Source organism: Zingiber officinale, unplaced genomic scaffold (genome assembly GCF_018446385.1).
Source record: "Zingiber officinale cultivar Zhangliang unplaced genomic scaffold, Zo_v1.1 ctg233, whole genome shotgun sequence".
NCBI lineage: Eukaryota > Viridiplantae > Streptophyta > Magnoliopsida > Zingiberales > Zingiberaceae > Zingiber > Zingiber officinale.
In genome coordinates, this window is record NW_024589908.1 from 19,343 (window position 1) to 38,707 (window position 19,365).

Genomic DNA, 19,365 nt, shown 5'->3' on the forward strand with positions numbered 1-19,365 from the left:
ATTAGAAAAAATAAAAAGAGGAAATATTTTAACAGATGGAATCATCTTATCCGTAATTTATAGATTATAAATTTTGATTGATTAATTTTGACGGTAAATAAGGTACTATTTAAATTCAATTAATGCATATAGTAAACCTAAATATTTTAGAAGTATTAAATACTTAAAGGTACGTAATCTAAAAAGGGTAAATGAATATAAGATGATATTTTAAACATTCATTAATATTAATTATTAATAAAAAAAAGATAATTTTTAAAAATTAAATATAAAAAATAGATGGCTAAAAATTATGAAAGATTCTAACCATTTAATACATACTCTCCGTGTTAGCTAAATACAAAACAACTAAATCGATTAAAATAATTAAGAAATTTGTTGGCACAGCCCCTCTCCCTCAAGTCTCAAGCTAATGAAGTCGGCAACCAACCAACCATGGCAATGAGCTCTCGAGTCAATCAACAAAAGTCAACAGCCCAAAATTCAAAACTTTGACCAGCGTCACCAAATCTATCGGAACATAAGTGAAATCATCCGTACCTTATCAAAGTCAATGGTTCTTGTGGTGCAAGCTAGTTAAGATACTTTGTCTTTAAAATATGAATCTGAAGAAGATATATCATTTTTCATTATTAATGGAGAGTAATGACTCCATATATAAAATAAGTAAAGATCATCATTCTCCATCATTAATAAGGAATGACTCATTTTCTAATCCACATTTTACGTATGAGAGGATCCATGATCAATGCAAACGTTCTCTCAAATATATATTTTTTCACGGCCTAAAATAAAATAAAATAAATTACAGTTCGGCTGTAAATAAATTCTACAGCCTTCCTTACTTTTATAATATACTTAGGGACAAAGTCAATTAATTTTCATTAAACTGTTAGAATTATATATATATATATATATATATATATATATATATAGTCGAACAATGACGTTATATTGTTATTTTTCTTGGGAAAAAGACTTCACGCTTTGCTATGGCATGACGTCATAATAATATTCTTTTTTTTTTCATAGGCGTTGACTCCTGCACGCTCCTTATAATTTCGCGATTGACAATGGATCTCAAATTCGGCCGGTAAAAGTCAAAATTAATGAAAGTCAAATGCGTGAGTCAATTAGCACTGCCGATCGAACGCACTGGTGTTTAAGAAAAGGGTTCGCCACTAAATTAAGGTTAATACAACCAAAATTCTCCTCCTATTTTGACTTTCGTCGAGTGGTGCCTTTTTATCGTCAATTTGTTTATACTTGATTTGGATGCTGTCTCGTGTAGTGTTTTTTTTTTTTGTTTTCTTTTTTAAGAAAAAGAAGATTTTTGTTATCCTTTTCCGTTTGACTGAAAAATAAATTTTAAGCGAAAACTTATCAATTTAAAAATAAAGTAAATATTGAGAGATAAAATAATTTGATTTTTTTTTAAATATGTATATGTGTTTTGCACAGTAAAAATATCGTTTATCATCTATATTCTTATAAATACTTCATAGCTGAAGATAAATCATGAATACTTAAATAACAACTTAAATATCTTACTACGGTATCATAACCTCAAGGACTTCATAATCATTTTCTAACTTAGATGATAATGTGAAGAATCTAGAATACGTTTGGTATGGTGTAATTTTGATTATATTACAAGGTTGATTATTTTATTTGGTTTAATTTTAAACTTATAATGTAATATAATGTAATCTAGATTGAAAAACTCATGAAGTTTTGTAATCTGAATTATAAAGTAAATACTATATAATTTAATTACATTACGAGATTACCGTTTAATCAAAATTAAAATGTCAAATATACCCCTAGTCCATTGTTGGCCGTCGTCGTCGCTAGTTGCCGTCGTCGTAGGTCGTTGCAGGGCGTCGTCGCTGTAGGTCGCCGCTAGCCGATGTCGCCGTAGGTCGCCGCTTGCCACTGTCGTCACTGTAGGTCGCCATTGGCCGTCGGCCGTCGCCGTTGGCCGCCGTTTGCCGTCAGCGGACTCAGGTTGTCGACATGCCGCCAATTGCCGAATTGCCAGCGGCGGTTGCCGGCGGCTGTCAGTGGCGCCCGCTAGTTGTCGGCGATGGTCGCTGGTTGCCGGTGGCGCCCGCTGGCTCCGACAGAGGTGCGACAGCCGCTAGTAGAGGTCGCAGGATATCATTTTATAATAATATAAATTACATTCCTTATAAAAAATAATTGACGCCAAACAAAACAATGTAATTATCCTTGTAATCTAGGATTACATACATTACATTATCAAACATAGTAATGTAATTAAAATTACATTATATTACATTATAAATTTAATTATATTATAAGGGAATTACATTACACATAATCAAACGTAGTCCATTATTTTTAATGTTGGGACAAGTGAACTTTGAACATCACGAGGATATTACACATATTTTAAAGATGTCATGATGCCTTGAAATTTAATCTGATCCATTCGATCGACAATGAGACACGGAGACAGAGAAAAATAAGGACAGAGGATCCGAACTAAAACAAAATAATATAATTATCCTTGTAATATAAGATTACATACGTTACATTATCAAACATAATAATATAATTAAAATTATATTATATTACGTTATAAATTTGATTATATTATAAGATAAATTGGATTACACATAATCTAAAACGCCTTAATTGGATCACACTGTTTCATTTAGTAAATTCATTCCAAGATTGAAAATCTAAAACGCCTTAATTCCAGGTATAAATTTTAATTTTTTAACACTTTTTTACCTTATAAATGTATTTATAATTTTTTCAGATATAAAAAAAATATTATAAATATATTTATAAGATAAAAAAATATTAAAAAGTTATAATTTAGGAATGGAATTAAGATATTTTAGATTTTTATTTTCAGGATGAATTCATTAAATAAAATGACAATTAGAAAAAAAAAATCAAGAGATCTGAACTCTTCCTCTTCTTTCCTCCTCCACTCCTAAATGAGTACATATCCTCTGGACCACAATTTATGATCTAGAGGATGAATCACTATATTCATTAATAGATGGGGATGAATTCTATCTGTTATAAGTGAGATCCATCTCTATCAATCAATCAACTTATATGATTCATCTTTGAATAATAAATTACGATCCAGATAATTCTGACTCAATGTTTCATACTATTTAAAGCGAGCTATTCGGCTTGTCTTCCAAGCAAAAAAAAACAGAGTCGATATTTTATAAATAATATTGATAGATATAGCTAGAGCGATCGGCTGTAATTGGAATCCAATTGATCATCCCTTTAAAATATGAATAACAAAACAAAAATGATTGAATCAAAGTTGTCGACTAGATGTATCACATAACTTTTCTTCAAAGTGTAGACGTGTTAAGTCATTATCAGAAATTGTAGGCGGCAAGTAGCCATCACAAGGCATCACTTAATTTGACAACAAGTTTTATCAATCGATCTAAATCTTGAGAGATTTGATAGTGCCAATCAAATGATTAGTTCTTGAAAATGTTCTTGATGTTTTTTTTTTTTTTTTGGTTTTACAGTAAAAAGGAAAATTCAGGAATTATATGTTAATGATTTTTATTATTTACAATAATTTTTTGTATCCATTCTACCATTATAATATATGTCGTATTATGTATTTTTCTTTCCTTTATATAATTTGATTTTGTATCAATTTAATTTTTATTTATAGAATATGGTTTTTTATGAAAAGGAACGATGATGTTTCCTTATTTATATTTCCTTATTTATTAAAAGAAACATTCTAATTTCAAAACTATAAAAAATAGCATAAAATTAATGTTATGTACTTCCTACCCCTCCTGTCAATCTCCTAAATCGCCTCTCTCCGGATGTTGTTTCCAATGCATCTCTTAGTGGCCATAATATGAGAAAATATCAGGCTCACGTTGGATATGACGTGAGAAAATATCAAGCTCATACTAGACTTGATATTGGATCATATCAAACTCATGCTGGGCCTGATGTGAAAAAATATCAGACCTACACCGGGTCTGATATTAACTATTTCATATCCATTAAATGATCAAATATCTTTTATGGTTATAATTTTTTTCTTTCTATCCGACTATTATCATTCAATAAAAATATATATATAATTTTAAAAAATAGATTAAAAATCTATATAGTCTTCTCCTAATATCAACAAAAATAGTAAGTTGATTTTGAAAAAAGAAAATTTTCTTTAATATATATATATATATATTATTTAATCGGATATTCGGGTCGGGTATTGATAGTCTCTCCATATCCTCCTCCATTCGAGCCGGATATCGAATTCTCCATTGGGTTCGAGTGAAATTGTCATCCCTATTAACTATATCAACCCTAGAGTAGACCCGACCCCACTACGTGGGCTTTGATTCCCCTAAAGGGATACGTAGGCAACTTAAATAAGTGCAAGCCCTTTTTTTAATAAATTTTAATGTCTAATTTTTAATGTTTAATGTTTAATTTTTAATTTTTATTAACATATTAATCTTGAACCGTGCTAGAGTAGGCCTTAATATGGGAAATATCAAATCCATCGTGACTCTGATATGGAATCATACCGTTGAGCCTGATATAAGAAAATATTAGATCATTTTTAATCCTGGAGAGAGGGGATGCATTGAAAAATGACGAGAGAAGGGAGATTTAGGAGGTTGACGAGGGGATAGTAAGGAAATAATACTATTTTTAATATTCTTTTTGGTAATTTTAAAATTAGGATGTTTCTTTGGTAAATAAAAATATATAATCGCTACTTGGGATACAAAAAAAATCTCAATGAAATATTCAAGGATAGACACATAAATTTATGATCTACCATTTCACTTTTTATGAACTCCATCATTTTATATGTCTATCATTGAATATTTCATTGAGATTCTTTCTCGAGCATATCATTTTTCTTTTCACATCATACTTTTTAGTTTAAAAAAAAAACATATAAAGTGAACATGATGAAATTGGATTAATGTTAAAGTATGTATTTAGAGGGTGTTTGGCTAAGCTTATAAGCTCTCTAAAATAACTTATAAGTTGTTTTGGAGCTTATAAACTCTTCAAATTTGTTTGGTAAATTTGTTTTCAAATAACTTATAAGTTGTCAAAATAAGTTGTTTTAGAGCTTATAAGCCGTTTTTAAAAAAATATGGTAGACCCTACTTTTTAAAAAAAGATCTTATTTTAATAACTTATTTCTCTAAAATATCCTTATATAATTGCTCTCAAAACCCTCTATTAATAGTATTATATCCTTTTTGATAATTTTATTAATAAAAAGATCTTATAATACCAAACACATCAATATCTTTAAGTTGATTGTAATAAGTTTACCTAAACACTTTAACAACTTATTTTTAAAATAAAACCTAACAACTTATAAGCTCATAAAAACAACTTATAAATTATACGAACTTATAAATTATTTTTAATAAGTTTAGCCAAACACCTTCTTAATCAAAAATTATTATTATTATAATTATCATTATTTTACCGACAACCCATGTAACGGTCGCATGGTGTTTGGGTTTGCTTTTTCCCACCAAAAATCAATTAATGAGGTTCTCTTATTGGAAAGTCAGAGCGGGGCCCAGAGATTGTGTCCGTGATTATTCTTTCATTTGATCGAGGAATCTGGTTGGTGTAGATGGGTTGGTATCCATGGGTAGGTGTAGTATTTCGTGGTTAAGGCCGTGAGGAAAGTGAGTGGCCAGCGTTACGAAAAGTTAAATCATTATAATAAATTAATTAAAGAAATCCATTATATTTTTTATTCCATCGTAATTAAAAAATATATAAATATGATATTTGACCATTTTCGGATTTATTTTTATCATAATAAATGGAATACTAAAATCTCAAAATTTATAAAATTTACAAACTTTTTTATATCGAGAAAAATTTTAAAAATTCCATATAAAAATTCTAACAGTGAAATGTACTAGTGTCTCCTTCCCGTTAATAGTTAATAAATCACATCTCACAATTTAACATTTTTTAAATTAGAAATAACTATTACTACACATGGGGAATTTTCATATTATTTATTACATCATAAATAGATATTTGTCGCTATTTATGACGTTTGAAATGTGCATGTAGTAGGTAGCCATTTCTTAAATCAGATGGACATAATATAATTGATTATTCATGATATAAAAATAATAATTTAATTGATTCGAATTTAATTTTGTATAACATTTATTAGCATAGTTTAAACTCATTCCTAATAAAATTTGTCACAATATCAAATATTTTGTCGTAATTTAATTTCTGTTATTCAAGAAAAGAACTGTAAAAATAAATTGAAAATAATTAAATAATAACACCAAGAACAAAAGCGATAATCTTCCCTTACCCGGTGTTTGTCCACCCGTTGTTCACCGACACCGCAGAGCCCTGTCTTCATCCTTCTCTGTCCCACGTTAGTGGGGCCCGGCGCTGCTCCCCGACACCATTGACCCATCGGCAGCCAGCGGACGCCAACTGCGCTTGCCCTTTCTGACGTCGTTTGATTTGAACTCTTCGCCTTCTCTCACTCTTTTTGCATCCTTCATCCGCAATCGCCTCCTTCCTGCTTCCATCTCGTGTCTAGTCTACTCTCTGCGACGCGATCGAGCAGGGAGAAGCGCTTTGCTGTGCTGTCGAAGTAGCAGAGTCGGGGAAGGCGCAGGCGAAAGGGGGAAAGGAGGTACATTTCTGGTTTCTTCTTATTTTTCACGGGGATATGGCATCGGGGAGCTACCGGAATGGAGGCGTCAAGGTGGCCTCCAAGCTCGACCGATTGCCGCCGTCCTCCGCTGGCTACGCCACGCCCAAGCCTTCTGCCAAGTCCAGGCCTTCAGCTGCCGCAGCCGCCTCCCGCCGCGGCGTTTCTATGGCTCCTCCCGCCAGTAGGGCTGGTGGAGATCCCGGAGGTTCGTGTCCTTCTTCCCCCTCTTCCTCTCCACTCCGCTGGGATCTGGTCTAGATCGCCAGCATTTTGCACCGATCTGTGGGCTAATTGGATCTCAGGACTTGAATAGGGCTAAAAAAAACAATTTTTATATCCAGTGGAATGCGTGATTCTGTTTTGTGGGTTTATCCTTTTTTGTTTACCCTTAAAATAGTAAAATATCATTATCTAAGCTATCGATTAGTTTTCTGCGCTCTGGCTGGTACTTGAGACAGTGTAGTTGAAAAATGCAATGCTGCACGGAAATTGATGTTACACTATCAACTTTGCAGCGATCGTAGCGTGGAGATTAGAGATGAGGATGGGATTGTATGATTGGTTTAAGATAACTTACAAGTGTATGGGGCATCTGAACAATTAAGTCGGGGAAATGCTGGTGAAAACACTGTCTCAGAGTTTTTATGATCGTGTCTGACGTGCAACTGAGTGTAGTAAGTATGAAGCACGGCATCCTCTAGTATAACTTAATGAATAACTTAATAAAGGCAATGACTTGCCTCTGGCGTATGATTTTGAGAGAGATCGTACCAGAAGTTAATTGATTCAAGAAAGTTGCAGACGCTATTAAACTTTTATAACTGGCCAACAGTTACATTTCTATTTGTAGAACTTTATGAAGCCACTTCTCGATGGAAGTTCATTTTTTAGCGTGTTAAAGAAGTTTCAGAGTAGTTATGCTGCAGTTATGAAGGAAGTGGCTCGGAAAGTGATGACCCAAAGGAATAATTACCCCAGCTGTTTGATCAATTTCCTGGTTGGGTAGAGATTGGACTTTTTTTCTAGGTTCTGTGCGAAATGGGAGGAGGTAAGTGAACTAGCATCACATTCAAGTTTGAGCTGAATTAATCCATAAAATCCTTGATGAACTGAGGAAACCGACTCACACTTTTTTCTTGTTCTCTCTTTTGTTTTTCTGTTTGTCTTGACATTCCCTTTTTGTCATTTCTACTCGATGATCTTCTGTAATTTATCTCGTGTTCCTATTATTCTGAAATGGATTTTTCTGATGCAGTGTTTTCACATTCTTTGCATAAGACTATCAGGTTCATTATCTTGCATTTCGAAACTTTTCATGTAGTTCAGAAATAATGGCTCTTTAGTTGCTTGTTTGAAGTTTAAAATTTACACAAGTATTAAGAAAGATTTCTTTAAAGGTAATATTTCATATAAAATTAGAATTGATGACAATATACTCCACAAGATAATTGTATTGCCAGCATTCCTCTTCGAATGATGTGTGTTTGTCCTAAGCAGAAAGAGGGACATCTGTTCGAAGAATGTTTGCTTCAAATATTTCAACTTATTAATTATTGTTGGAAAGCATACTAGTCTGGATTAGTCATTAGGTTGTGTAGGTGCATTGATGTATAGCACAACATGAAACAAACATGATCCTCAGTTAATATCGTATTTGTTGTATGCCTGAGTAGAAGAATGGCCCTAGAATAATAGTGTAATGTTCTTACTTGCCAATTTGTCACTAGGTAATTGGTAGACTTTTTCAATGTTGGCTCTTTCTGGATTGTTCTCATATTTCAAGACTTAATAGTCTTCCATGCCCTTCACAATTCATAGTTCCTGGAAGAGTTCGTGTGGCTGTAAGACTTCGGCCTCAAAACGCAGAGGAGATGATAGCAGATGCTGATTTTGCTGACTGCGTTGAGTTGCTGCCAGAGGTCCTTGTCTGCTTTTATGTTAAATGAAAAATTCTATATCTTCAGCAGTCTGAGATATAAGTTTGACTGCTTCAGTGCAAAATTTGAAGTTTACTGACAGCTCTATTAAACATTTAACGATGGGTTGCAGCTCAAAAGGTTAAAGCTCCGTAAGAATAATTGGGATTCAGAAACTTATGAGTTTGATGAGGTGCTGACAGAATCTGCCTCACAAAAACGTGTATATGAAGTTGTTTCAAAACCAGTTGTAGAGGTATGTGAATGCGTGATGCACATGCATAACTTGATTACTTTCCAATTACCCTTGTTTGCTATTTTAAATCCCCCTTTAATGTGTATACAACGTATTAGCACAATCTCAATGGCAAACTATAAAATTTGTTTCTCTATTTGTAGATGTGTTTATTGTCTCAAAGTTTTATGTCATTTTCTAATTCTTTGATCAATTTTTTTTTGTGCACAGCCAAAATTTTCCTTTCTCCATGAGATGCATACACATCTGTGTCCTTACAGACAGTTCTACATAATAATGCTTGATACTACAGTTATACTTTTAGATGTTCACGTTACTCTTTGAAGATGTTAAAAACAAATGACTAAACATCCATTTTAAATTGCCCTGAAGCTTGCTCAAGTAATTATTTAATTTTTGAATCTGTTATTTTCCATTTAATCTCCCCATTCTTAGACTGGCAAATTTGAGATTCTTTGATCTTTATCCCAAATATGTCAGTCTATTGTACTTTTGTTTCTTGTTCTGGCTTGATGAAGTAATTGTGGTCCTATTGGATTCGAATTCTAACATTATAGAGTTCGCTATCATTACCTTCCATGTTATTCTGGTTTTGCAACCACTGGCTAAGAGTTTCTTTTGCAGAGTGTTTTGGAAGGGTATAATGGAACAGTTATGGCCTATGGACAGACAGGCACTGGCAAGACTTTTACTCTTGGAAGACTTGGAGAAGAAGATACAGCTGCCCGAGGCATCATGGTCCGTGCAATGGAAGACATTCTTGCAGATACATCTCCAGAGATTGATTTTGTTTCAGTATCATATCTGCAGGTTTGTTGCTGTTTAAAATGTGATATTCCCATATGCCATATAATTTGACTTATAAAGCATCTGAATTGATAGAATTTTATATGTAATCTGCCAGCTTACTAGGACACATGCTTTGGAATAGTTGTTTTTTAGATGTTGACTAACATTTGATTTTGTATGTTTTTGGAATAGCTTTATATGGAAAGCATACAAGATCTTCTCACTCCTGCAAATGACAATATTAACATTGTAGAAGACCCAAAGACTGGGGATGTTTCACTTCCAGGTGCAACGAGTGTAGAAATTAGAGATCAAAAAAGCTTTATGGAGCTCCTAAGAGTAGGAGAAGCACACCGTTTTGCTGCTAATACAAAGCTCAACACAGAATCATCTAGGAGTCATGCTATTCTGATTGTGAGCAAAAAAATTATCAATTTTTTTGTGATAACCTGAACTTTGAAAATAACTTTTGCTGTATCATCATAGGTACATGTCAAGAGGTCAGTGAAAGGAAGACTTGATGCTGACCAAAATTTTCATGGTGAAAATGGCATGGCCTCCAATTTGGTATCATCCTTCAAGCCGCCAATTGTTAGAAAAAGTAAATTAGTTGTTGTGGATCTTGCTGGTTCTGAAAGGATTGACAAGTCAGGTACTTGTGCATTTATATCCAGATATTTGGCCAAAATTTAGTTGCAAAAGTCTTGTAGTATTTGCCTTTCTTATCAACCAAGAATAAAACATTAGGATTTCCCTCCCTGATGTGCAACATTTACACCCTCCAGCATTCTGAACTTTTATATCCTGAATCATGTTATATTAGGCCCTTTGCAATGATGATATGAACGCCTTCACTCAAATTTGTTTCTTTCTTCTACCAGACAGAAAGTGCATATATATTCTGTACAATTTTTACATAATTATCTTGATCCTTCTATATCTGACTGCTTGGTCTTCTTGTAGCTATAAAGAACATATACTCTTCTTCTGTATCTGACTCCTTGGACTTCTTGTAGTTATTGCTCTAAAGAACATATACTCTTCTTGTACCTGACTCATTGGACTTCTTGTAGTTATTGCTCTAAAGAGCATATGCTCTTCTATATGGTAATGGATTTTATAGAATATATATAATGCTTTTCTGCACTACTATTCCTTATAGGAAGTGAGGGACATTCTCTAGAAGAAGCAAAGTCAATAAATCTATCACTGAGTGCTTTAGGTAAATGCATCAATGCACTTGCTGAAAATAGTCCTCATGTTCCAGTTCGCGATTCAAAGCTTACAAGACTCCTTCGAGATTCATTTGGAGGTATGATGTGGAACCTCTTGGATCACCATTTACTTGTTCATTATATACCTGAAATTTTCACTTGGACGATCCCGTAACTCGGATGATTTAACTTAATGAATAGTTTTTATGAACACTGCCACGGTTGCATTTGAAAATCTTGAAAAAAAGGCCTGAGACTGGTAAAATTGGAGAATATCAAACTGAATCCTGCCTAATCTCTGCTTCTTGATTTAAATTACTATGCCCTTTTTATTTGCATACTGTTTTGATTGCATGCTTGATTTGTGGGCTCCGATGTTTATTTATATCTGTGTCTTAATCTCCTATAGCTTCTGTTAAATCATATGTGAATCTTCAAATATTCTTTGCCTGACACAGACACAAGTAGCTCTATCTTTGTCCTAATGTTTTATTAAATGCAAATATTTTACAGGCAGTGCAAGAACTTCATTGGTGATCACAATTGGCCCATCACCTCGCCATAGAGGAGAGACTGCAAGCACCATAATGTTTGGACAGAGGGTATGGTTATTCTATATTGATTTCCCCCTTGCCATAAATGAATTAGTTTGCATGCCCTTTTTGCTTGTCTGATGTTTTCTATCTAAGATCGGCATAGTAACTTGCACAGAGTGTCTCACTCTAAGAGGCGTTTTCAATTGAATTTGTGAATTGCAGGCAATGAAGGTAGAGAACATGGTCAAACTAAAGGAGGAATTTGATTATAAAAGTTTATGCAGGAGGCTTGACATTGAGCTTGATAAATTAATTGCGGAAAATGAAAGGCAACGGAAAGATTTTGAAGATGAAATTGAGAGAATTAATATGGAATCAGAGAGCCGAATTGCTGAAGCAGAAAGAATCTACATAGATTCTCTCAAGGTGTGTTTAAATTTAATTCTGCACCTCATTTATAGGCAATTTCTTGAAGTTTCTTAAATTGTTTGGACGTATGATTTAACAAATTATGATTACATCTAAACTAATAGTCTCCTGTACTTCACTGCGTTAATATCTAAAGTATTATTTGGTTTGGTTGATGAGTTTGAAACTTAAAGGTTTTTATAAGCTTCATGTAGCTCCTCAATTCATTTCAAAATTCATAGAATGCACATGAGGGCCCATCTGCTCCTGACACTCCAACTCTTCTTGCTTTGAGATACAATATGATATGCTTTTTTGGTAAACAAAATTTTCTACTTACAAAAAATAATACAAAGAATGTGAAGTTTAAGATGGAGTTTTGTCAATTCTCACAAGATAGCAACCTGCTGTATGTAACTACAAAATAATTTGTGACTTTCCTATGTTAATTATCCATTATTTGGGTAAGTAAGCTTAAAAATGAATTTTATGTTCATGCCTCCTTGTCGAGATTTATGTCAATGACTCCGTGTTGAGTGATCTTCAGTTCTTGACCATCTTGGTCGAATCAAATTATGCACTTATTTAGCAAGTGAAGTCCAAAAATGTTGTTTAGATCCATGCGTCCATGTTGAAGTTTTACCATGTTCAGGGTAACATCAACATGAGAATTGTAAATGCTAGTCATTAGAAATCACGTTTCCCTACAAAAATCCATTTTCATTGGAATTGAAAGCTTGGACTAGATTATTATAGCCTCATTCTTACCTGTGTGCTTCTTTACTTTGGCCATTGTCTGATTTGATCTCATATAGCAGCTACTTTTTGTATCTGGAATCTGTATAGATTGTTTGATATCAATTGCTGGCTCCAGCTTTAACATTATTATTGAACGTGATTTAGTCAGTACATCTCATTGATTAGTTTAATTCCTCCCTTTTTACATAGAATGAAAGACTGGCGTACCAGCAAGATTATTTGGACTCAATAAAGAATCTTGAGGAGAAGTGGAAATGCGATGTTGAGAAAGCTCGAATAGAACATCAGAATCTTTGTCTTGAAAAGGCACATAATGTAGAGGTATATAGTGAAGTCCGTCCATAAAATATTTCAGGAAACTATTTCCTTGCTTCTAGGCCTTGTCATGAGATATCAGATGATTTATAGATGAACATATATGAATAAATAATCTGCTAGATGAATATGGGACAAATATAGTTGTGATTGCATTTTCTTTCAGTGGATTCTTAAGCAGAATACTAGCACTAAAGAAAGCAAATTCCGTTGGCTTTCATGCCCATAAAATGCTATGGAGATGCAATATTCATACATAAAATAAAGTAACTAATGACCATTAGCACTTCTTAATAAGTATAATTCAAATTACTCTCTTGCAGAAGTTTTCTTTTTGTGCTAACTTTATTCTGTTGCATCTTCACTGGTTTTTAGGATACTGTAGAAATTTTCCTTTTCAGATGCCTATTCATGTTATCTGATTTCATCAGTCATCACCATTGTAGAATGCAAGTGCCTTTTTTTAGTAACGTACTTGGATGCACAACATAGTTAGTAAGTAGATGTGCCAATCTTGATATAGTTTTGCTGATATTTAGAGGTCTCTATGGTGTCCTTCAGGTATAGAGAAATATGAAGCTAAGCATGCCACAGAAATGACTGAAATGCTAACACGTTGATAGCTTCCTGCACAATACCTTTCATACACACTTCAAACATTTAGCAAAACTTTCAGATTGCCAGTCATGTGATTTTTCTTTGATGAAATGCATATTTTCTTTTGCTCCTTTTCTGGATTGTCTAACAATTCCAAATTACTAATTTCTGGCACAAAGGATCCATCAACATCTACCTCAGTTGATGTTAGCGAGGTTAGACAGTTGCATCAGAATGATAGGTTGTCACGGCAGTCTATTGAGGATGAAGTTAACAAACTTAAAAGTGAAGTGTCACATTGGAAACATTTAGAGGTATGTGATACTTTGGATATAATTCGGAATGCCTATCAGTATCTAGAATCTGACTGACATGGGTTTGTATTCTGTATGATCTATACATTTTTGGTGTTAGGAAGTTGGAAATGCTGAAATTTTGAAGCTTCGCAAGATGCTGGAGAGTGAAGCTAGTCAGAAGCAGAAACTTGAAGAAGAAATAGCAATGCTGAAAAGTCAATTATTGCAATTAAGTTTCCAGGCAGATGAGGTACATGACTAAAAATTATTTCTATGCAATCATATTGAGCATGTCTGCAATTTCCTCAGCAATCATGCCAAATTTTTTTTGAATGTATATATGTGTGTGTGTATGTATATATATATCCAGCTTGGCTGAGTTAATCACCCGATTGAGTTTATTTCTGATTTAGACTAAGAGAAGCCTTGACAGAGGTGTGCCCTCAAAATTATCAACAGAATTTGACTCCCTTGTTTCTCAAGCTAGACATTCTCAGCTTAGAGATTCAGCATATGGACCTAAGGCTTCAATTGCTAAACTATTTGAGCAAGGTGCTAGTTTAGATCTTTCAATGAATCATCTGTCCAAATTTACCAATAAATTATACAACTTGGTGATAGTAATGGTTAATGAAAATTTATTGAGCTTGATTTTTGAATTTTTTAAATGGTTCTTCCTTTGTCAGTGGGTTTGCACAAGATACTGTCATTGCTTGAATCTGAAGATCTTGATGTTCGAGTTCACGCGGTGAAAGTTGTAGCAAATCTAGCAGCTGAAGGTGGCCTTTAACTTACGCATCTTTGCCGTCTACAGTCTGATTCTTTTACTATGAGTGCATCATGGCATTTAGCATTTAATTCTGTATACTAATTATTTGTTGTATGATGTTAATATGTCTTGGTTACCAGAAGCAAACCAAGAGAAGATTGTAGAGGCTGGTGGGCTTACATCATTACTAATGCTTCTAAGAAGCTCAGAGGATGAAACTATACGTAGGGTAGCAGCTGGTGCGATTGCTAACCTCGCAATGAATGGCAAGTATATTATATAGTTCTCCTATGCTTTTGTCATGCATTCTTGCATCTGTACCAACAAGAACCATAGTTTTTCGCTCTTAAGCACAGACTCCTTTTCTGACTTTCTAATTTCTGCTCTCTACTCATTTTATCACCACAGAAACCAACCAAGAGCTTATCATGGCTCAAGGCGGCATTGGCTTGTTATCTGTGACTGCTGCTGATGCTGAGGAGCCCCAGACGCTTAGAATGGTTGCTGGAGCCATTGCTAATTTATGTGGGAATGGTAAGACTGAACCCTTTTTTAATATCCTTGTTCAAGATGCTAATGCCACAACCCACCCTACTTCAACATTGGCTTGTAGTTGTAAGTTGGATTTACCATGCGCGATAACAAAATAGATAGAGCACACTTTTCTAATCCAAATCACATTTGAGTGCCCAAACTTACTTGCTATCTTATTATGCTTAAAAAAATATCCAACTTGTCTATTAAAAATCTTGTCAAACTTGAGCTGAGCTGGAACTTTTACCATGCTCAACTAGAGACAAGGTTGTCCAAAGAAATATAAAACCAGTAATACTAAAACATTGTCCCCAGAATGAATAGATGATTCCAACTATAAATTTTGTAAGATATCACAAAGAATAAATATAACTAACATCATAATGTATCCATGTAATATATATTATACAATCAAATTAAAAACTGAAGTAATCAATCATAAGGGAGCCTTGTTTAAGTTTGTAATTTAATGGATTTTCCAAGAGCTTCGTCCATGAACATATAATTAATCGTGCCTCGCTATTCTTTAAGCTAGTTCATTTTATATTTTATTAACATCAAACAAACATAAATTGGTTCTTATCAAGCTTTTTAACAAACATTTTATTCATTTACAATCCTAATTCAAATGTTATATTTATTTTATCTTTTCATATCCTCATTAGTGGGGATCTAGTGTTAGGTTGTATCTTATGTTAATATCAGTTAAGATCTTAAATATATTTGTAGAATTGTACTTGAGAAACAGGAGATTATAGTACCTTTCTCGAATATCCTATTTTCTGCCTCTAGAGTGTCAACTGAATGCATTGTCAAAGGGTACAAGTAATCCTCTTGGAACTCTTTTATGTCGTCTTCTTGTACTTCCAATATATATAGTCAATCCACTTGAGATAACAAGAATGATAATTACGGACCAGGTTGACAGAATTATTGTTTGCTCATCTCCAAATGGTCACTGAATAATGCGGCAATGTTTCCTTCTACATATAGATTTTTTTTCCTTCAATTTTTTCTCAAATTTTTATTCTCTTTATGAATTGATATTTCTGTTTTAATTACCTGGAAATTAATAAATAATTACACTGTGGGTACCTATGATCATCGCAAAATATTCATTTGGTTCTCAACTATCATGATCAAATGCAACAGGGGTCTCATCTGAGCAGATACAATCAATTTTCTCTTCTAACTGTTCGCTTTGGAGCTCAAACAAAGATTACTTTTTTTTTTTTTCTATCAATATCTTATGACACTTCTCTACAACTAGTCACCCATCTTTTTAGCTAGCCATTGATAAATGAGATTCTTATTGTTTCCTGCAGATAAGCTACAAAAAAGGCTTAGTAGGGAAGGTGGCATCAAAGCTTTACTAGGTATGGTTAGATGTGGACACCCTGATGTTCTTGCACAAGTTGCTCGAGGCATTGCCAACTTCGCAAAGTGCGAGTCCAGAGCTTCTACTCAAGGTGAAAAACATGCTCCTTGATTTTTGTTCAAGAGTTAAGGAGTGTTCCGTTATTTTGTTTTCTTTAGTGCATTTGCACTTACAGTCGGTAGATTTTACCAATGTGTTGTCTAGTGATCACAAATGTTGTGTTTCATTTCTTGCATTCGGAAGTCCTCCAAATTTATAGTTCGTGCACATAGTCGCTTTGCTTAACAATCGCTCACACTTCATGTTAATTTCCTTCCTTCAGGTGATAAGGCAGGTGTATCTCTTTTGATAGAGGATGGAGCTCTCCCTTGGATTGTGAAAAATGCCAATCATGAAGCTTCGCCTATAAGACGCCACATTGAGCTCGCGTTATGCCACTTGTCTCAACACGGTAAACTTCAACATATCCTAAACACCATCAGTAACGCAAAACCTTACCGTCGTTTTCCCTTACCTTTGCAATGCAGAAATCAACGCAAAGGACATGATCAGCGAGGGAGCATTGTGGGAGCTCGTCCGTATATCTCGTGACTGCTCACGAGAAGATATTCGGCTGCTTGCCCACAGGACTCTCATCTCAAGCCCCGTATTCCAATCCGAGCTGAGGCGATTGTGTATTGAATTTTAAGACATAATGCGTGGCTGTGTGTTGATCAGTTGGTGTGATCGATTGTGAATTGTTTCATGTTGCATCAGTCGCGGGGGGAAGTTATGCGACAAGGCAGCAAGAATGGCTACTTGGAGTCTTCAGTGGAGGCAGCAAAATTCATATCTTTGGAGAAGAAAACAGGATACAAGTTCATCGACATTGTAAATATTGTTTTAAAAAACAACCGCGAGTTGTTTGTTCCTAGTCATCACTGAAGATTAATTTTTCACTAATCACTTGTATCTTAAATATGCATCTGTAGCAAATAGAGAATGCGAATTAAGGGGTGTTCTTGAGATTTTGACAGCAATTAAGTTCATTCTTTTTTTTATTATTTTATTATTAAGGGGGAAAAAATTGAGTTTCTTAACTTTTACATGAATTAATCTCACTGATTTGTTGGCCCAAGAAGTGCGAGTTGGGTCCAATTCTAAAGGCCCACATAGTTCGTTAAGGCCCGGTTTGACTCGGTCCGTACGAGTATATAAAATCTACCATAGCCGAAGAGAGCGAAACCCTAATACCTCCTCGGTCCTTCTCTTGCTTCTTCGACGCGTGTGGCAGCCAGTGGAAGGTCGGTGTTGGAGATTCGATCATTTCCTCGCGCACTGTGTGATATCTCATTTAATTTGTAATCTATTGGCTCATTTCGGTTCCTCCGACCACTTTGTCGATCGACTTGTTCAGATTCGAAGCAATGGCGACAGCGTACGCAGCAGCGAAGCCAACTAAGATAGGGCTGGAGGAGCCCCGTGAGGAGCTGAACCGGATCCGGATCACCCTCTCCTCCAAGAACGTCAAGAATCTGGAGAAAGGTGAGGCCTTGTGATCTCGGTTGCTGTAGTGCATTCTATTTTTGGTGTTTGTTTTTCCTTTTTATTTTATTTTTTATTTATTTATTTTGATCGAGTTCGATGTTTTAGTGTGTGCGGATCTGGTAAAGGGCGCCAAGGACAAGGCGCTGACTGTTAAGGGGCCCGTGAGGATGCCCACCAAGGTACTTAACATTACCACCCGGAAATCTCCGTGCGGTGAAGGTACTGCAACCTCTCTTCTAGTTCGAGTTTGCCCTAATCATTTATAGTATATTTGTTTCTGTGTGACTATGATAATACAGTATGCTGATAGTGGTTAAGAAGACTTGCATTCTTCATTAATACATGTTTCTATATCACTTCATTTCTTTCAAATACGAAATTTTAGTTTTTCTTTTTTCATAAGAGATTTGTAGGAAAACATGGCCACTTTACCCTAGAAATCAGCAAGCCTTCTTAAAAATTTTCAACAGTAATGTTGAGTCACTTTGGATTTAATTATCTTCGTACGTATCATGGAAATTCTGTGTAGTTAGATGTTCCTTATTTCACCAGAAAAAAAAACCAAGCTCTCTAAAACTCATATTGAAGTATTGGTTCAGGTTTATATTTGAATTATCATCATTAATTTGTTTGCTATTTGAGTCTTAACTGTTTGGTCAAGTTTTGTGGATACTTGTTTCACCAGAATGCCATTAGGATGGCTATGGGATACCTGTAACAGATGGACTGAGTCAGGCTAAACTGCTTATTGACTTTCTGACTTTCTGTCTGCAATCTTACTATATGATTGTGAAAACGATGATCAATAATAAACAAATTACTGTCCTAGTTTCATTATTGGTAACCAATGCATTTTGTTGTTTGATATTTCTGCAATTTTTTGTAAAACACTTGCCTTTTGGAAGAGGAACTTGACCAGAAACTCATTATTCTAGGAACCAATACATGGGATCGGTTTGAGCTCCGGGTACACAAGAGGGTAATTGATCTTTGCAGCTCTCCTGAAGTAGTGAAGCAGATCACCTCCATTACAATTGAGCCTGGTGTTGAGGTTGAAGTCACAATCGCAGAATCATAAGCCTAGTCTGTTAAATCCAATTTCAAGGCCATCTGGCTTCTCTTATTTACTATAAATTGGCACGTACATGAATACCATCTATCGGCTCGATTATTATGCCACAATTTGTAGTTCAGAAGCTTCTCTTCTTTCTTAAGGAGCTGTTTGATCTCTCAAACTTGAATGCTTGCTTCGTTTTTTTTTTTCCATTTGATCTCTCGAACTTGTAGATTTTTATTCATGCTTCTGATAGTGTAGTAAATAACCATTGCACAGCAAGCATGAGTGTTGTCTAGTAG

The 19,365-nt window shown here is 34.5% G+C and overlaps 2 protein-coding genes across 3 annotated transcripts; both read left to right on the top strand.

Moving 5' to 3' along the window:
- The first annotated feature begins 6,500 nt into the window (after positions 1-6,500).
- Positions 6,501-17,501, top strand: LOC122037105 (kinesin-like protein KIN-UB). Its single transcript, XM_042596593.1, has 19 exons — positions 6,501-6,920; positions 8,534-8,634; positions 8,765-8,887; positions 9,512-9,697; positions 9,869-10,090; positions 10,163-10,328; positions 10,839-10,988; positions 11,404-11,492; positions 11,649-11,852; positions 12,783-12,914; positions 13,685-13,819; positions 13,920-14,051; positions 14,215-14,353; positions 14,488-14,580; positions 14,711-14,836; positions 14,979-15,104; positions 16,430-16,573; positions 16,805-16,933; positions 17,010-17,501. Exons 1-19 carry the CDS (start codon positions 6,731-6,733, stop codon positions 17,168-17,170), a joined length of 2,748 nt encoding a protein of 915 aa, XP_042452527.1. The 5' UTR covers positions 6,501-6,730; the 3' UTR covers positions 17,171-17,501.
- Positions 17,502-17,690: 189 nt separating this feature from the next.
- Positions 17,691-19,250, top strand: LOC122037114 (40S ribosomal protein S20-1-like). Of its 2 annotated transcripts, none has more exons than XM_042596605.1 (4): positions 17,691-17,765; positions 17,879-18,006; positions 18,115-18,228; positions 18,945-19,250. In XM_042596605.1, the coding sequence occupies exons 2-4, from the start codon at positions 17,889-17,891 to the stop codon at positions 19,085-19,087; spliced, it is 375 nt and encodes a 124-aa protein (XP_042452539.1). In that variant the 5' UTR covers positions 17,691-17,765; positions 17,879-17,888; the 3' UTR covers positions 19,088-19,250. The 2 variants fall into 2 exon arrangements, with proteins under 2 accessions (XP_042452539.1, XP_042452541.1); XM_042596607.1 differs by having other exon boundaries at positions 17,700-17,801.
- Positions 19,251-19,365: the final 115 nt, after the last annotated feature.

What these genes read in the sequence shown, in the direction of transcription:
- LOC122037114 (XM_042596605.1), top strand. Translation starts at nt 17,889, where the DNA reads ATGGCGACAGCGTACGCAGCAGCGAAGCCAACTAAGATAGGGCTGGAG. An exon ending in CGTCAAGAATCTGGAGAAAG is followed by an intron (nt 18,007 to 18,114) that starts GTGAGGCCTTGT and finishes TCGATGTTTTAG; the next exon opens with TGTGTGCGGATCTGGTAAAG. An exon ending in GAAATCTCCGTGCGGTGAAG is followed by an intron (nt 18,229 to 18,944) that starts GTACTGCAACCT and finishes TCATTATTCTAG; the next exon opens with GAACCAATACATGGGATCGG.
- LOC122037105 (XM_042596593.1), top strand. Translation starts at nt 6,731, where the DNA reads ATGGCATCGGGGAGCTACCGGAATGGAGGCGTCAAGGTGGCCTCCAAG. An exon ending in TAAGTTTCCAGGCAGATGAG is followed by an intron (nt 14,052 to 14,214) that starts GTACATGACTAA and finishes TTTCTGATTTAG; the next exon opens with ACTAAGAGAAGCCTTGACAG. An exon ending in ATGCCACTTGTCTCAACACG is followed by an intron (nt 16,934 to 17,009) that starts GTAAACTTCAAC and finishes TTTGCAATGCAG; the next exon opens with AAATCAACGCAAAGGACATG.